Source organism: Monopterus albus, unplaced genomic scaffold (assembly GCF_001952655.1).
Source record: "Monopterus albus unplaced genomic scaffold, M_albus_1.0 scaffold127.1, whole genome shotgun sequence".
Classification (NCBI taxonomy): Eukaryota; Metazoa; Chordata; class Actinopteri; order Synbranchiformes; family Synbranchidae; genus Monopterus; species Monopterus albus.
In genome coordinates this window covers 3,041,465-3,060,128 of record NW_018128007.1, presented here as the reverse complement: position 1 = coordinate 3,060,128, position 18,664 = coordinate 3,041,465, and the positions used below count along the sequence as shown (strand labels likewise).

At 43.1% G+C, this 18,664-nt stretch overlaps 1 protein-coding gene across 1 annotated transcript in view; it reads left to right on the top strand.

Moving 5' to 3' along the window:
• kif13a (kinesin family member 13A) overlaps positions 1-18,664 on the top strand; it is a 37,336-nt gene that overhangs the window by 10,761 nt on the left and 7,911 nt on the right. Inside the window, exons 3-32 of the mRNA XM_020612867.1 lie at positions 1,874-1,886; positions 4,161-4,221; positions 5,024-5,116; positions 5,973-6,153; positions 7,597-7,684; positions 8,148-8,282; positions 8,428-8,540; positions 8,629-8,740; positions 8,941-9,153; positions 9,259-9,369; positions 9,456-9,590; positions 10,931-11,061; positions 11,319-11,405; positions 11,479-11,654; positions 12,570-12,789; positions 13,347-13,509; positions 13,663-13,806; positions 13,881-14,030; positions 14,183-14,347; positions 14,478-14,651; positions 14,766-14,917; positions 15,008-15,140; positions 15,313-15,459; positions 15,936-15,968; positions 16,894-16,993; positions 17,109-17,235; positions 17,342-17,397; positions 17,487-17,611; positions 18,210-18,386; positions 18,477-18,571. Coding sequence (XP_020468523.1) covers positions 1,874-1,886; positions 4,161-4,221; positions 5,024-5,116; positions 5,973-6,153; positions 7,597-7,684; positions 8,148-8,282; positions 8,428-8,540; positions 8,629-8,740; positions 8,941-9,153; positions 9,259-9,369; positions 9,456-9,590; positions 10,931-11,061; positions 11,319-11,405; positions 11,479-11,654; positions 12,570-12,789; positions 13,347-13,509; positions 13,663-13,806; positions 13,881-14,030; positions 14,183-14,347; positions 14,478-14,651; positions 14,766-14,917; positions 15,008-15,140; positions 15,313-15,459; positions 15,936-15,968; positions 16,894-16,993; positions 17,109-17,235; positions 17,342-17,397; positions 17,487-17,611; positions 18,210-18,386; positions 18,477-18,571 — 3,810 coding nt within the window. The remainder of the gene's footprint in view (positions 1-1,873; positions 1,887-4,160; positions 4,222-5,023; positions 5,117-5,972; positions 6,154-7,596; positions 7,685-8,147; positions 8,283-8,427; positions 8,541-8,628; positions 8,741-8,940; positions 9,154-9,258; positions 9,370-9,455; positions 9,591-10,930; positions 11,062-11,318; positions 11,406-11,478; positions 11,655-12,569; positions 12,790-13,346; positions 13,510-13,662; positions 13,807-13,880; positions 14,031-14,182; positions 14,348-14,477; positions 14,652-14,765; positions 14,918-15,007; positions 15,141-15,312; positions 15,460-15,935; positions 15,969-16,893; positions 16,994-17,108; positions 17,236-17,341; positions 17,398-17,486; positions 17,612-18,209; positions 18,387-18,476; positions 18,572-18,664) is intronic.

Sequence of the window (18,664 nt, the reverse complement as noted above, 5' to 3'; positions counted from 1 at the left end):
AATGTACTTTAATGTATTGAGAGGGAGGTCATAGCTTTGTGATAAGAGGAGGAGGAGGTAAGGAAAGTGCCTACAACACTGAATTCAGCTCTGAAATACAGTCACTCTGTAGAATGAACTAAATTTTGTTATAAGGCTTTGCTAGGAAACTGTAGTTCTATGAATTTCTAAAAATAGTCCTTTGAAAAAATTCCCCCCATTGTTTTGTTCAGCATTTCCAGCATACCGGATTTGGTTGCATGCACTAAACATACAGTACATGATACAGTGAGTAAGAGTCACCAGACCACTGCAGTGACTGTGACTACTGTTTCTGCTGCGGATGGAGAGATTCTGCTACAGTCTACACTGCACACATTCCATAACTGCATGACTTTTGTCTCCACTTGTTAATGTGTTTCTGGTCTTATGACTGTTGTTGTTTTGCTCTCCAGATGAAACCATTTGTACTCTGTCTCTACGCCTGTCTCATTCTTCAGCTTTGTAACTGCTGGTTCTATTTATCACAACTCTCCCACATCCTTTGTTCATTTGAAGTCTTGTCCTCCTAGTCTTCCCGTAGGAAATCTTACATCTGTGCCCTCGCTGTCTCATCGTGATCCTTATCTCATAGCTCCTCATGGACTTCCCTTCTCTGCTCTGCAGAATGGAGGGACAGACCAGAGGATGGCACTTTGCTCCAGTTTCTGTCTGCTCTCGTTTAGTCAGAATCTCAGTGGTTGTCAGAGATACAGATTCAGATTCAGGGTATGAACCCAAACAAGACCTGCTTCCATTTATTCCTTTAGACACTCACTCTTTTTCCGTCTCTCATTATAATGAGCCTGAACACAGTTAATGGCTCTCAGATGGGAATATCAGAGCTCTTCAGGGAAAAACAGTCTTTAATTCTTGCTCTTTTGGGGATCACCTCACAGTTTGAACATTTTCATCTAACAACTGCAGCGCATATTTGAAATAGCTTGATATTGTCATGCAGCTCTCTAGGCATGCTATTGTTAGTGACTCAGCTGTATGTGCAGCACTCTGGTGCAGTGTTTCAGTCTTCCTAAAGCAGCCTGCCCTGTATTAGTTACTGTGTGAAGGTGATGCCCACATCTGTCTCTGTGCCAGGACATACCGGCAGGAGGGATCTGATGACTGCTGAAGGACAAGACTGTGGCAGATTTAGAAGCACAGGGTGGTGGCTATGTTGTACTGCATCACACTGCAATATGCTTATGCAAAAACTGCTTCAGATTCTTTGCAGAGTATCATAATGGCTTTAAGATTTAACTGGAGCTGTTGGTTCTTAAATTGATTTAATAGTTTTACAGCTTTACAGAGCTTCCAGTTAGGAGAATAACCCTACATAGCTAAATGCTGTACTATACCTTTGTTCTTAGTTCCGGCAGCTGGTAATACTGAGTGCAGCTTCCCCAACCTGGCCTCCCTGTTAAGTCCACTGGCATAAGAGCTATTTACTCAACAGAGTCAGTGAGACATTGAATCCTAAATCTCTTCCCTTCCTCACGCTCCACTGGCCCAATTATGAACCCAATCACAGCAGCACCTACCACCAGGAAATACCACTGTGTGGAAGTGAATGGATGAGGGAGAGGGTGACAAAAGAATTTTAAATATAGAACATTAGAAAGGAGTATGGAGTTTCATGCAAATTAAGTTGTTTTGTTTTCAGAGGCCTATATTTCAGTTAAACAATGTTGCTTTTGTCAGAACAGACCATGGAGATTTTCCTACTGTGAGAACTGCAGCTGCATTTTACTGAGTGTTAGCATGTTCTGACTGTTAAACTGGATCGAAGCTAACCATGTTTGTCCTCTCTCTGTCTTTTTTCTTCGGTTCATGATGGATGGCCCTGCTCATGCAACAGGAAACAACCAAAGGTATGGACGTTTCACATGTCTTTATTGCTGCAGAAAACCTGGCTAGCATCAAGAGACCTAACATGCAATGTCAGCACAAAGAGTCAGACGTTATTTTCAGTGTGGGTAGCCATAGTAGCTTCCCACTGTCTGTGCTGGCATCACAGATAATGAGATAATCCCGTGTCAGGATACAGCACAGGCGACACTATTCCCCTGAGGGGCCTAGAAGCATCTTTCACAAGTCGATCTGCTGTTATGGCATTGTTTCTAGGGGCATGATTGAGAGTGTCTTAGTAGTTTGGTCAGTCAGCAGGAGCCGGATGGATGTCCGTGTGAATGTGTCAGCGCTCTAAGATCTCGTGAACACCCACAAAGGCCCTACAATGAGAGAGGGATGAGCGTGGACACTGGGGCAGTGTGTGTGCACATTCAAAGCTGCATTGTTGGAGTGCACCCCCACCTCCCTCCCTTGACAACACCCTGGTGACTAGCTCAGAGATGTTTCACATATCAGGGACAGGCTTTGTGCTCTTGTACACTTGGTGGCTGAGAAGACCGCGGCGTGTTAGCATGGGCCACAGGCATGCGTGGTCTCTGGGGCCCGTGAACCTGAGTTACCCTGTAATACCCTTAGGCTAGACGAACACGTGGCTGTCTGCTTTGTTATAGTGGCATTCAAATTAGTCTCCCTGCATTCGCTTCGCTTCACAGCATCAAAATTATTTGTACTGAGAGGTAATAGTCATTGTCCAATCAAAAACAAGTTGTTGCACAGTCACACCCTCAGGCTGGACAGAGACAGACCAGAGGAGACTGAAGCCCTAATTGCCAAACCAGCCTTATTGGAGAATGATGGCACTTTTGTTCATTTGAATGGCACCCAGTCACTTGTCTGAAGTCACAAGAGGAGCTCTTGCTTTCAAAGGATTCGTTGAGCTCAGTGGCTTCCCATGCTGACTGTGCAACCAATGGCTTCCTGGCCAGTAGCCCTTATTATGATTAGAAGGGAGTTCAATTATTTTGGGGTATTTGTACAGGGGAAAGTAGTTTGGCAGGGCAGCAACACTGCACTCAAAGCCGGTCGTGTGCAGTGTTTGTATAGCAGGATGACAGTGGCAAGTGTTGTGCGTCTGGGAAAAAATATTTTTTAAAGTGTTTTTTCTTTTGCAAGAGTGTACAGCAATGATAGGCAGCAGTAACAATGAGCTGCAGAAATACAAAATAAGAATGATAAGAATCAGAATTAAATAGAGGTGTGAGTATGACATTATGAATAAAATTTTACAATAATGTAAAAAAGAAAAAATCATTGCAGAAACAGTTTAAATAGCACCACAAAACAAGCCACGATCCACTGGCAGTCAGAAGAGAGAGCACACAGTTTCTAATCTGAATTCATGAGAAACCAGTTTTCTTAGTGCAGAAGGTTTGAGGCCGAGAGGGGAGACACATAAAGGCTCAGTCACCTGGTTCAGTTAAGGCTTTGGGAAGTTACAAATCTTATACTTGCCCAAAAGAAAAGTATATAATAAATAATGTATATCAATGAACGCTGTGCTCCACAGAACTTTGCTTAAAGTTCTTTTAGAGATCCAGATTTTTGGCATCCTGGATATTCAAATCAGCATCAGCATGAAAAGCTTCAAGAACGTGTTTGACCAAGCCAATAGGAAATATATAATATGAGAAATTTCACTGTGGTTACTTAAAGCTGAAATGAAAGGTTATACAGTAACAGTAGCCGCTCTGTCTCTGAGGAGCAGGTCACGGCTGTTTCCCGGAGAGCATCCTCTCTGTGTGCCATCCATCCACAGCTCATGCAGGTGCCTGGAGGACAGAGAGACTCTCTGCTACTGAAGTCTGTGTTGTGAGATCCAGCGCTGAGGGCTGAGTGCCAGCTTGCACTAACCGGGAGCAGCTACGGCCTCGTTTCCTTGGAAACGAGGGTCACCGGGTGCTGGAATTTCTTCTAGGGAGCACTGACCCTGATTTATGAATTAATTTAACTCCAGCCACTATGACCAAACACGCAGGGCAGCTAACATGGATTTGTGCAGACAGTCATGGTGCGGCCTTAAGGAGAGTTATCCCAAACAGTACTCAGTTAGACTTCATCTTAAACACTCAGCCAGTCCTACCGATTTACTGCAGGGTGGCATGGTAGAACACAATAACCCTGTTTTTGTGCATCAGAAGAAGACGTGACACGGCAGCTAGTGCTTTACTGTACATGCTTGGACAGGTGTGAGATGTGTGTGTTTACACTCCCCCGTGTTGTTGTCTCCTCTGCAGGTGTTCGCTTTTGACCACTGTTTCTGGTCCATGGATGAATCCAACACTCTCAAATATGCTGGTGAGTCAGAAATGTTGAAATTCATCCATCTGTCATCACCAAAGAACTCAAGTCATGTCTCATGTAAATACCTCCTGAGCTTTGTGCAGGAAAACTCCCTGCTTGGTGGAAAGCTGTTTTTGCATCATGCAAAGCAAGACACAGTGTGGGCGTATACAGACATCTGCATTTTGAGTGAATACATTCAAATATATCGTAGTTGTTTTGTTCTGGAAACAATAAAATATCTTACAGTTTTATGTTATAGATTCTACAGTATTGGACCCTTGTATTTGTATCATATATAACAAATACTAATTAGAATAATGCAGGTTGTGTTCTTTTTATAATGTGCTTCTGTAATAATCTAACATTGTTCTAGTTCTTATGCACACACTCACATGGTAAATTCAGTTTCTGCACAGAGCAATTTTAAAAACGTGACTTCCAGTTCAAGGCAGATTTACATAATTGTCTATATTTTGCTTGTCATATCGCTCTCATGCTTGTATCTGCTTTGTGCTGAGCCAACAAGGCAATCTGTTCAATGAAGGGCTGCCTCAAGGGCCTGAGCCGAGGCCTATATTTGGCTCATTAAACAGCTGCCCCATTCAACCGGAGCACGACAGTGAGCGACACAAGAGATTTCTCTATATACTCTCCATTTTCCACACAAGCGGACAGTTTGATCACCCCCATTTGATATATTTCTCTTTACTGATTTTACAATACTAATTTAAGCAGTAGATAATAGTAGTTATATAAGTTGCTAGTGTTTCCTATGTACCATAATCTCCATGGTGACTGGTTCTTTGTCTAAAAGGTCAAGAGGTGGTGTTCAAGTGCCTTGGAGAGGGAATACTTGAAAATGCATTCCAGGGATATAATGCCTGCATATTTGCCTATGGACAAACAGGTAATTGAAAATTCACATAAAGTCTATATTGAGTCATAATTTTTTTATTTTATGCTAAATCCATTAGACTGTGTAGTCTATTAATGAATTGCCTCAGTAATATTCAAAGTTAAGTCTATTTGCAGGTCAACATGAAGGTTTGTATTTCTGGTTAATCACTCAACTCATATCTGTCCTCACACTGGAGCAAACTATCTTATTCAAACCACTTCCGGTTTAAATACTCCAATTTACTACAGCGATACTCCAATTTATATGACAGTTACCTAATGTATAAAAAAACGCTACAAGCAGCACAAGCCATGATGAGAAGAGGAACATGCTATTTGGCATTTTTAAGTAGTTTTAATCTAATCAAGGGCCATCAGTTTTAGCGATGATAGTGGTATGACTCCAGAGGTTGCAATGTTAGTGAATGTTTATCCAGCATTTATTTAATACTTTAATATTCTAATACTTTAGAGTGTGTCAAAATACCTGCAAAACTAATGAAATCCCCATCAGGCTAAGTTCTACTTTGTGTTTAGGGCTACTCAGCAAATGTTAACATGCTAACATTTTATACTAAGACCGTGATATACATTATACCTATTTACATGAGTATGTTTGTTAGCAAGCTGATGTTTGAATTTTGGTTTAAAGCACCACTGAGCCTGACAGACCTGCTAGCATGGCTGCAGACTCTTGTTACTACATGTAGAAAGTTTGTTAGAGTAGGGTCAGGATGGTCATCTCTCTGTAGATGAAGTAAGATGCTAATTAGGTCACTGTAGCAACACTTAGTCACTGTAGACATCAAACAATATGTGGCAGTAGTAGAGATGCAATCATGTGTGACTCTGCTGTGTCCATTCAGGTTCAGGCAAGTCCTTTTCCATGATGGGGAATGGGGAGCAGCCAGGTCTAATCCCTCGGCTCTGCTGCTCACTGTTTGAGAGGGTCCACAGAGAAGCTACCGACGCTAATACTTTTAAGGTGGAGGTATCCTACATGGAGATCTACAATGAGAAGGTCCGTGACCTGCTGGATCCCAAAGGGTGAGTTTGATGCATGGCCTTTTTCTTCAGAATAAGCACATATGACTTGTATCAGCTCACTGACTTTAATGAGTTAATGCTTTAGTAATGCTTTGGACCCAGGCGCAGCTGGTTACACAACCTGTGATGTAATTTAATTATAGTCTTGATTCACTCCAACTCCAGTACGAGCAGCGTCCTCTCTGTCAGCTACCACTTTGTGCTTTTTTGCATTTTGGTTTATACTGTTGTGTCTAGTGGCCTGAATGGCGAACGGCGACAGGACGATGTGAGTAGGAAGCTCAACCCAGTCATTTCCTGCAGAATAGCGGCCACCATCATCCTCTGACACTGCTGCATTCTTTGCCTCCATGGGCCGATGTGGGTTGGCAGACAGACTCATGGGAGGACGAGCTGTAATAGAGTGTGTTTCAGGGACATCTGTTTGTGACGCCTGGAGGAGGGCGGTCAGAGACGCCTGTGAGCCGAACCGCAGAGAGAGACTACAATGCAGTGCTCTGTGTGCTGCAGATGTCTGAAGATGCAGCCAGACACATTTCGAGAGCAACTTCCTCTCGCTTATATAACGAGTCTCTTGATCTCCCTGTTTATCTACATCTGTGGTTTTTAGGATTGAACATCGGTTGAGGTGTAGATATGTGATGTAGATGGGATCCCTGTCACTGAGTCCCACTGTGGGTTGGTAGCTGGTCAGGTCATTGTCTTTCTAGCGGTTGCATCCTCTTGTTTGCTGCAGTGGGTTGTAGAATTCTAGAGTAAATGCAAGCAGCCTAGTTTCTGCTAACCTCAGTCATTATGTAGCCATAGCTAGGAAGTCAGTGACTCTTATTGATCTGTAGGATTTCTCCTCAATGCCAGACAGTTGGGTGAAGATGCACTTCAGTTTACCCACCTGCACCATCAAATGAAACTCCTCTATGTCCCCGTACTTTGTGACACATCATGTGTATTTTATTAGGATGTAATTCACATTCTGATCAGTAAAGTTTGTTGTAACAGATATTATGCAAAACCAAAACCAAAAAGTGTCGTCTGTGTAGCCGTTCCATAGACCTCCAGTGTTGTTCAGAAACATGTCAGTGAGCCACACTATTGTCCTGGGTGACACGGACAGTGTAGATTACTTTGAGTAAGTGCCCTGAATACTATATATAATCTTTTAATAAATTCAGTAAATTTTCATAGCAAAACATTTTAATGAGTCAACTTGGCATCAGAATCCTGTGACCATTGTACTTGTTGATCGAGTTATTTCACACTCACTAGCATGTCAGAATTTCCATCCATTTCTGTTTGTTTTTACAAGTAGTACAGTGTAGTAAGGATAACAAATACAACTTTTTAAATAACATACCAGAGATATTAATGCCATTGACATTTGTCTGAAACACCATTCATTTGAATTTCTTTTACCCACTGTGTTGCCTTCTTTATTTTTTTAAGGAGCCGACAATCCCTGAAAGTACGGGAACACAAAGTCCTGGGTCCATACGTGGATGGCCTGTCTCAGCTGGCTGTGACCAGCTTTGCGGTGTGTCTTTTACTCTTATGTCATCACACTGTGACCAAAGGTGGCGTTGAATCCACCGTGTATCACTGACCAATGTTCCTCATAGTACAAATGTGCAGACATGATTTATAGCATCCAGCAGAAGTACCGTTATATTCCAAGTGCAGAAACTAATGACACATATTCCTCATGTTGGATGTCATCACAGGGTTTGGTGTACCTTTTATGCGAAGCCTTGGCACGGACTTCCTTAATGGAGTTTAAACATCTCCACCCTGTTCCTCTGTGCTCTGCTCTGCCTGATATTACTTAGTGGATTTCCCACAGCCTTGGCCCACTGCCTGCTGTGACCCACCCAAACCACATGGCACACAGCCATATGTGAATACCGCCTGACTCACAATGATGCATTTGCAAGTGTTGCCTAAATTCAGTAAAATGTGTTTCAGTTTTTCCTAACTAATCTCACTATCTATCTTTTTAGGACATCGAGGTGTTAATGTCAGAGGGGAACAAATCTCGCACAGTTGCTGCCACCAACATGAATGAGGAGAGCAGCCGTTCACACGCCGTCTTCAGCATCATCGTCACACAGACACTTTATGATCTACAGTCTGGGGTCAGTGTTTTCATGCCTTTCACCCACTTTTACAACAGCTTGTTCCTTGGATTAATTGAAACGTCATTTATGTTTATCCTACAGTATAAATGCATTTGTCTTAACAGTGTGACTGACTGTTTATGCTTGTTGTAATGGTTAACAGAATTCAGGGGAGAAAGTGAGCAAGATGAGTCTGGTTGATCTGGCAGGAAGTGAGCGAGCCTCTAAGACCGGCGCTGCTGGAGAGAGACTCAAAGAGGGCAGCAACATAAACAAGTGGGTATATTTTTAATGTGAAAGGCTTACAAAAGTCCAATTATTTATTTGAGAGGTCAACACTGACAGGGGTTCTGTGTGGTTTTAGATCTCTCACCACATTAGGCTGTGTGATTTCTGCTCTGGCTGATCAGTCTGCAGGAAAGGGGAAGGCCAAGTTTGTGCCTTACAGAGACTCAGTCCTCACCTGGCTACTGAAGGTCTGACCGACAAATTTCACATATTTATAACTGCATTCTGTTTTGGCTGCAATAATGACTTATGGTAGTTCTAGGTGTACTGAAATGTGACTGAAAGATGACAAGAAATTAGCACTTTGTTGCATGTTTATCCTTTTCTTTTGCAATGTGTGCACCAGGCATCAGTTATACTTCTTTGCAATATGTTTTCCTGTCTTCAGGACAACCTTGGTGGAAACAGCAAGACAGCCATGATAGCCACAGTGAGCCCTGCGGCTGATAACTACGAGGAGACTCTGTCGACGCTACGCTACGCAGACAGGGCTAAGAGAATTGTTAACCACGCTGTGGTGAATGAAGACCCCAACGCTCGAATAATCAGAGAGCTCAGGGAAGAGGTGGAGAAGCTCAAAGTTCAACTCTCTCAGGCCGAGGTGAGAGGAGGGATTGAGTGGAGTGAAGAGGCTCTCAAATGATACAGGAGTTTATCCCAGATTTGGCATTAATCACATGATGGTCAAACTGTTTTTCTCCATCAGTCCATGAAGGCTCCTGAGCTGAGGGAGAAACTGCAGGAGTCTGAGAAACTCATTCAGGAAATGACTGTCACCTGGGAGGAGAAACTAAGAAAGACAGAGGAGATTGCCACTGTATGCACATCTGTCATAAAACATTTTACATTTTATTTCAGTGTATTTACACATACAGTATCACCGCTGTTATCTGTATTTTACAGGAGCGTCAGAGGCAGTTGGAGAGCATGGGCATCTCTTTGGAAACATCTGGGATTAAAGTGGGAGAAGACAAGTGTTTCCTTGTCAATCTGAACGCTGATCCTGCCTTAAATGAACTGCTGGTGTACTACCTGAAGGTAATGCGGTTTTTACAATGTGATACTGAAATACTTTTCCAGCACAATTCCCTTCTGTCTCTTTAGCTCTGCCACTGGCACATCAGGATTTATACTGAAAACAAAAACATAAATAGTTAATAATTGCCAATCTAAGTTTATTTTTATGCCTCAATTTAAACCCTGAATCTGTCCCCGCTGTTTTCCTTAAATTTCATCTTAAGGAGCTCAATAACAGAAATATTTTATCCACACTGCATGACAATATCACATCTTTGCTCTTTTCCAAGATTCTTTAAAACAGTATAATGTTTATATTGAGTCAAATATGCAACCTAGTTTTTAACTTGGACAGTTTTGCCATCCTCTTGTAGACACGTATTTCAGCATGAAATATTTTTTCATTTTGGGAAAGTTCACGATCCAGATGAAATCACATACTTGCAAAATTGCTGCAGATTGATATTTGCACTGGGATCAACCAAAGTTTTCATGTGTATGCTGACATTAGGTTTAGAGGTTTATTTTTTATATGAACATCCTTACTTCCAGGTTTTTCTGATAAAACTGTCCCTCTTGCTTCAAAACAATTACATGGGTGAATGCCATACATACTGTACAGTATATGTGAGCTTGTGGCAACAAAAGGCAGTGTTGTTCTGCAGCGTTTGCCCTCAGGGCCTTATAATGGCTTAAATTTAGCTCAGAAGCAAAAAGATCTCTTGGTGGTGATTGTCATACAACAGTCAGTTAGTCGCTAACTCATTTACTCACCGCTTTTACAGTATACTGCTAACTTCTAACACCTCACATGGTCTGTTTCTGTACCCACATACCACTGTGGTAGCATTTACTGCTGAAACACAGCACACATGCTGTAATGATCCAAAGAGGAATCCGGTCACAGCAAGTCTGCTCTTTGCAAAGCGCTGAAGTGGAACAACCTACCAGCTATTGGACCTGTAAGAACAGAGGCATGTGAGAAAGTAGGGTGTGCAGTGTGCAGAACAACAGGCTTTTGTCTGGGTTCTGCCGGCCAGCCCAGCATATCAGTGTGGAATGACGATGGTAATGTGAAATGAGTTTGTTCACTCCAGTGAAGGACATCCTCTAGAAACTGGGATGTTTGTTTAACAACGCCCACTCTGCAGTGAGAGAGATCCTTTTTTTATTTAGGTCTGGTTTTGCTTTGATGTTGCTCTTGATTTCTCAGATTATTAAGTTCCATTTTCTGCGATACCTTTGTTCAGATCGGTCCAATAAACAGCAAACAGCTTGTAGGGTTGGTATAAGACGTTGGATGTAATTACATTGAGATCTGTCGTTACAGTTTCCTTTATCTGTTTTCCACCTGTGTGTAGGAGCACACGCGTGTGGGTGCGGACACGTCTCAGGACATCCAGCTCTTTGGGATCGGAATCCAGCCGGAGCACTGCGTCCTGGAGCTCTGCCCAGATGGTGACATCACCTTGACACCAATAGGAAATGCCAGGTGAGCTGCTATATACACTGTCTACCTCTGTGCATCTCTGTGTCTGTGGTCTCTCTTTCATGGATGACTGGCCCACACTATTTCACATGACCTCACTCTACTGGAATCCGAGCTCCTCGCTTTGATATCAGAGTCATGTCTCTCTCCCACTACAAAGGGATTGCTCCTTTTCAATTAGTTTTCCCAGTTTAAAGCCTAAGATCCCCACACCATCTGACCTCTTCATCAATCGAATTTCATTTCTCTGTTTTCTACAGGACCTGTGTGAACGGAGCAATGATTGATTCCTTGGTGCATCTGTGGCACGGAGACCGTATCTTATGGGGCAACAACCACTTCTTCAGGTATGAGTTCTTTCGATCAAATCTGTAAACACTTATGAAGATAAAAGTCATCTGAAGTCCTGTTGTGTTGTAGGATCAATCTGCCCAAGCGAAAGCGGCGGGACCGTTTAAAGGAGCTAGAGAGAGCTTCGCCTAGAGAGAGCTTTGTGGAGACAGATGTGGAGACAGCCAGCGAGGCCTCTTCTGAGCAGGACTACAGCTATGAGTTTGCCCAGATGGAGGTCATAATGAAGACTCTGGGGAATAATGGTACAAACAGGATAGTCTGCCTCCTTCAATCTACATTATCCTTTAGTCTTTCAGGCCACAGCTGTATACAGTATGCATTCCACTTAGGTTTCTCAGCCTCCAGCTCATTCCAGCTACTCTGACCCAAATGATGACATTACTGTAAAACAACACTTAGTTTGTCCCACTGGATGTATAAAAGCATAGAACAAAATTTTCCCAATTTTATCTTCATAATTATTTTGTCAGAAGAAATTTTGAGCCTGAGGGGAGATGGAGAAACAAGCAGCAACAAATGTCCTATCCCGAGACACCTGTCAGTGTCCAACAACTACAACATCACTACTTTCAGTATTAGTTATTCACTTCGTTATGATTTTTGATTAGTCAGTTGTTCTCTTGACAGTCACATCTCCTAAGATCAAATCCCAAAGTCGCTAGCTGATATGAATAGGATATGACGTGAAACAGCTGGTGAAACACATTTTTGCTTGAAAATAAAAAATAACTGCTACATTTGTTGTCAATTAATTTGCCATTAGTCAACTAAGCCATGTCTCCCTCTAACTACAAAATGATTGTTCCTTCATGTAACTGTTTTGAAAGTTCTATATAAATAAGAATTATTTACTAATCAGACAAGCAAACAAGCATTGCACAGATTTTTTAAACTCACCACCAAACATTAAGTAAGAAAGAAATATGCTTCATTCGCTTTGGGTTTACAGAGAAATTTTGGGGGTTTTCCCACTAAATTCAGTAGAGTCAGAGTCCATGAGAGGAAAAGCAACTCAAGGTATTTGTTGGTAATATTATTGCTAAATTTATTTTATTTGTTATATTATTAAAATACAAACTTCAACACTGTGGGCGCAGTTGTCCTGTTCCTTTATCAAAACTTGTAAATGCAGTGTTTTGGATTTTTTGTGTGTGTAGACCCGATGCAGAACGTGGTCCAGGTGCTGGAGAAACAGTACCTGGAGGAGAAGCGGATGGCTTTGGAGGAGCAGAAAATGATGTATGAGCGAGAGCTGGAGTCACTGCGTCAACAGCTGTCTCCTGAGAAAACGCCACAGCACCACCGCAGCAGCAGTGACCGCCTTACCTTCCCGACACACACGGCGCACAGCAAACTGCGACTGTGGACGGAGGAGCGGTTAGTGGAGTGCACACACGTGCAAAGTGAAGTCAGTGAAGTGTTGTCCTGGCTCAGCCTGAATCAGTCAGTTCCTGCAGTTTGATCAGTCAGTCACGATGCTATGAAACCCTAAAAATGTTCTGTGGAGTTGGAGCTGGACCCAGAAAATGAACTTGAAATGAACTGAAAAGTCTGAAGTTGCTTCTCATCTTCCCATTATAATTTGGAGATGTGATGCTTTTCTTATGATATTTACCAGGATGCAAGACATGCCCTGGGTCAGTTTCAGTGTCGTGGTGAGGAGACAAAGAATTACCACAAGAATATTTGATGACCAAACCTTTCCTGAAACACTGCCAGCAGGCAGATTCAGCCTCACTAGTGTGCATTTCACTGAGAGCTGTTCTTTCATTCTTGTCATATTTGGAAGACAGGGATCTGTTTCTGTTAGAACATCAACATCACACACCTTTCATGTCAATTAAATTTACAGTACATTAAAATATGACAGGTCTTTATCTTCGTGAATAAATGATCCCTGTTTCCTGTTGTCTGTGTGTGTGTGTGTGAGGCAGCGATGAGCTTTTTCGTCAGAGTCTCTCTCGGCTCAGGGAGCAGGTTGTGAAAGCCAACACTTTGGTGCGAGAGGCCAACTTTTTGGCGGAGGAGATGAACAAACTGACTGACTATCAGGTCACCCTTCAGATTCCTGCAGTCAACCTCAGTGCCAACCGCAAGGTCAGGCCTCTCATCTCAGCAATCACACTGTATCGATGACACACCGACACTTTTATTTTTCATCTGTGTAGGTCTTCGTGCATGACATTTCAAAGAGTACATAGCTCCTGAAATATGAGAAGTGTCTAAACCTCTTAATTTGTTTTTGTATAGCGTGGAGTGATAGTGAGTGAGCCAGCCATCCAGGTGCGAAGGAAGGGGAAAGGAACCCAGGTGTGGACCATCGAGAGGTTGGAGAACAAACTGGTGGACATGAGGGACCACTACAGGGACTGGAAGGAAGGCACAGAGGAGATGGTAAGAAACAAAAACAATAAGTAGTTTGAAAAAACATTAACCAGATCATTAATTTGGCTCCTTTGTTGTTTCAGTGTAACAAAGCAAACAGTAAGCACTGTGATCCGTTCTATGAAGCGCAAGAAAACCACAACCTGATAGGAGTGGCCAACATTTTTCTGGAGTGCCTTTTTCATGATGTCAAACTGCAATATGCTGTCCCCATCATCAGCCAGCAGGGAGAGGTAAGGGTTCGTCAGTATGAACAGATGAATGCAGAGGTAAATGATTCAATCTGCAGCTTTCCAGTATGACTAATACACCAGGCCAAAATGAAAGGACTGTGCAAGGGCTTGAAATGGAAGTGATGACATCCTTATTTTTTTTGTTTGGGCAGGTAGCAGGCAGGTTGCACATCGAGCTGATGCGAGTCAGTGGAGCCGTACCAGAGCGCCTGTCCGGGGGAGATGACTCGTCAGAAAACTCCAGTGAGAATAGCTGCTACGAGGTCATGGACACCAACGGGGAGATTGTCCATATGACCGAGAGGCTCACCTGCAGGGTAAAAGCCACTTGTCAGTGGATTCTAACCAAATGAGCTAGCATTTGACTGGGAAACATTTGCTCTGAGACTTGTCACTGTACAGTAATACTCAATAACTTTGTCCTTTCTATTTGCCTTTTCGCTGCAGCTGCGGATCAGGGACGCTACGGGTCTGCCACTCAACCTGTCCAACTTTGTGTTCTGTCAGTATACCTTCTGGGATCACGGTGAGCCCACTGTGGCTCCTCCCGTGGTTAGCCCAGACAGACCTTCCCCTCGAAGCCCAGATGCCCAGTTCACTGTACAGTTTAATCACTGCAAGGTAACGGAAAAGGAGCTGCTGGTAGTTTCAGCCTGAGATTGTTAATGCTTTACTGTGAATAACCAAGTTTTAGGTAGTGGTCAACTCCACTATAACCCTCTTGTTTCTGTGCAGGATTATGTTGTGCATGTGACAGATGAGTTTTTGGAGTTTATATCAGATGGCGCATTGGCCATAGAAGTGTGGGGTCACCGCTGTGCTGGAAATGGGCATTCACTCTGGGAGTTAGATGCACTGGAGGCCAAGACTCAGACGCTCAGAGACAGGTACGTTTCACCGAGAGTTTTTTCCACATACAGACACTCGCGGACATTGGCGTTATATGCCTTACTAATCCTGACTGTTGTATGTTGAAGGTGGAGTGAAGTGTCTCGCAGGATCGAGCTGTGGATCTCAATCCAGGAGCTGAATGAGCAGGGAGAGTACTCATCTGTGGAGCTGCATTCTGGAAAAGACATCAGCACAGGAGGAGTTTTCCAACTCCGACAGGTCAGAGTCGAAACTATCAGTGATAGGTCAGACTGGCTGCCCCACATTGATCACACATTTAAGGGGATTATAACTAATTATGTAATTATGTGTAGCTGCGTATATAAATTAGTCTGAGAGTGCAGTCTCAGAAGCAGCTCTCTGATGAACTTATGGGCATTTTTCCAAGCAGGGTCACTCCAGGAGGCTGCATGTGTGTGTGAAGCCGGTCCAAAACTCAGGCACTCTGCCTCTGCTGGTAGAGGCTGTGCTGTCTGTATCTATTGGCTGTGTATCAGCTCGCTCCATCAAATTACAGAGACCGCTCGACAGCTACCAGGTCTGTGAAACACATACTTAATTTTGCACATACTCACATACTGTGCACATGCCACTTAGGCTACGAAGCTCTTATGTGAACAAAATTAGTCTGTTGATTTGCATTTGTATTTGTCTCTGGTTTCATGCTATGACTGGTTCATCTGTAGCAGGCAGTCAATCTAAAGGAGGCCAAGAAAAGCACCAGCTCATTAGTACCCTGTTAGTTCTGTTATCAAGCACGGACACACAGGAAGCAACTGTATGATAAATTCAAAATAGCCACATACTCATTTTATGTTTAATGTTCCACATTCATACTAATTAAAAGAATAAACATTTGGGCTGGTTATTGCTTTTAAACACATTATTTACTCCAGTGCATGATGTAAATTTCACATTTCTGTAGAATGAGATAAGCAATGAATGGTTTGCTCTGAGCACATCGGAGCCTTTTTTGGTTCCCTACATTTGACTGAGTGTGTTCTCTCCTGCCAGAAAGAGGCAGAGGACGATATGGATAGTTATCAGGTACCCTCTCAATCTCCACCTGCTGCTGCTCCCACTATAGTTCACTCTGCAGCATGAAGGAAACCAACTGATCACATGTTTGCGACTAGGTCTGTTGCTGAGGGCATGTGAGGCAGGAGGCAGAGATCTGTGCCTCTGCGAACTAAAGGAGCGCTTTGTTAAACAGCAGCTAATTTCTGATGCTGTAATGGATCACAACAACCACTCTCTGGCAGCCCTCTATGCAAAATACAGTTCCGCCCATGGCAGTCTGTCTGCCATGGATCTTGTCCCGCTCTCTCTTGCCTTTCCCCCTCAGGTTGTGCAGACTAATGCTACTGTTTGCTTGACTCTGCTGAAGAACTGCAAGAATAATAAATCTCACAAATTCACATGGGCATTGCATGGTTGCATGATTTACAGTACTTTGCATGGTGGAAGTGTGCTGATGTCAGAGGTGTAAGGCTGTGAGGTCTCTTGGTTACTTTGGATGTTGCAGAGAGGAATCTGCTCTGTGTGGTGCTCTTGGTGATTTGCCACGTATCCAGGTAGGACTGTGGATGGCTGTGGGATATGCATGAAAGTGAGTTTGTCTGAATGCATGTGTGTTTGGATGGATCAGAGTTGTAAAGGTACTAAAAGGAAGTTTTATGTGGGTGTTTTGAACATTTTACCAACTTATTTTTTGATTCAGAAACATAACAAACATTGCTTTGAAGGCTTTGGTTTTAACCCCTCTGGTGTGAGAACCTTTATTACGATTAGCTTCACTTGGCTATGCTAATATATTAGCAGTGGGAGTTGTTAAGGAGCAGTTATGGTACTCCCTAAGACAAATCAACCCTGTGCATCCTCACCTTCCCCTGGGAACATTCACTGAGCCCTGCAGCAGATCCTCTCCTCACTGCATCAGCTGGCACTGAGTCTGGTTTCTGTGTGGTTGCAGGAAGAAGATCTCAACTGCGTGCGAGAGCGCTGGTCAGAGGCCCTGATCAAACGTCGGGAATACCTTGATGAACAAATCAAGAAAATCATCAACAAACACGGTGAGTGATAGGCCCTGTGTTAACCACTCGCTAATGGACTGTGAGGTTTACTTTTATATCCAGATCTTTTATGTCTGATAAGATGAAAACTCTCTTCTTCACTGTATGCATTCAGAAAAGTCAGAGGAGGACATTGAGCGTGAAGCTCGGCTGGTGGAGCAGTGGGTTGGCCTGACTGAAGAGAGAAATGCAGTGCTGGTACCTGCTCCTGGCAGTGGCATCCCTGGGGCTCCTGCAGACTGGTAAAAAGAATTTAAAAACATAAACACTTTCCCAAACACATCAGATACACTTCATTTTCAGCCCTTTGCTTTTTTCACCATTGACCTCATACTGAACTGTGTGTAGGACCCCACCTGCAGGAATGGAAGCGCACATCCCTGTACTCTTCCTGGATCTGAACGGTGAGGCAGACACATCCTTTAGGTCAACTGATATTTTACAGGCTTTTTTCCTCAGGCTTTATTAACACTAACTGTTTCGATGCCTCCAGCGGATAACCTGACAGTAAATGAGCAGCTGACCGGCCCGCATGCTGCAGGTGTTAACTCTATCCTACCCAAGGAGCATGGAAGCCAGTTCTTCTATTTGCCCATCATCAAGCACAGTGATGAGGAGGTGAGCAGTGAGTTTGACTTTGCTGCCCTTATGTGGTGAAAAAGAAAATTGTGAAACTCAGGAGATGATTTGTTTTTTTCTGCATTTCTGGGTTTTGTGCCTTTAAGAAAGAGGTGCAAAATTGTGTGGCTAACCCGGCAGTGTTACTTTACGCAGCATGCTTACACAGCTGTAGTCTGACAAGTGTTTACTTTGTGGTTTGTCATGTGACCACATCCTCTGTGACGCTACACACTATGTAAGGTATTTTTACCGCTGCAGCCACTTCAGCAGCTGTTTGTAGTGCATTTTTGTAGAAATATATGCATGTTTTCAGCAGTTTTACAAAGACTTGATTCTGAATTTTATTGAATTACAATTACACAATTCACAGTTGACAATTACAGTCATGCAATTGCACTGCATTATGCATAAATGCAAGCATTTTAGAACAAAAGTCATCTTAATTTCTCCTTTGATGTTGAGTGGCAGCACTAACCGCCATTCCATTCCTTCATCAACATATGCAAACCCAAAGCTACAGCACGTCTACGTGACTGTAGTCTATGTTTTTGTGTATGCAGTTACAGCCTCAACACGGATTCTCTTTCTGCACCAGGTGTCAGCAGTGTGCTCCTGGGATTCATCCATCCATGATTCTGTCCACCTCAACCGGGTCACATCCCCTAACGAGCGCATCTACCTGATCATCAAAGCCACCGTGCAGCTCAGCCACCCTGCATCCATGGACCTGGTGCTCCGTAAGAGGATCGCTGTCAACATCTACAACAAACAGGTTCAAACTAAAAGAATTTGAATTTAGTCAATCAGTATGGACAAAATGCTTTCTGGAATGACTCGCATAATTTGTACCTGTTTCATACAGAGTTTCACTCAGAGTCTCAAGCGAAGAATGTCCTTAAAACACACGCTTCACTCTTGTGGTGTGACTTATGAGATCGTGTCCAACATACCAAAGGTACAGCTTTGATTCTTTGCTAAAATATGTGATTGTACCACTGTATTTGATGAAATCTGATTTCCTGATGTGTAACAAATAACCAGTTTGATGTT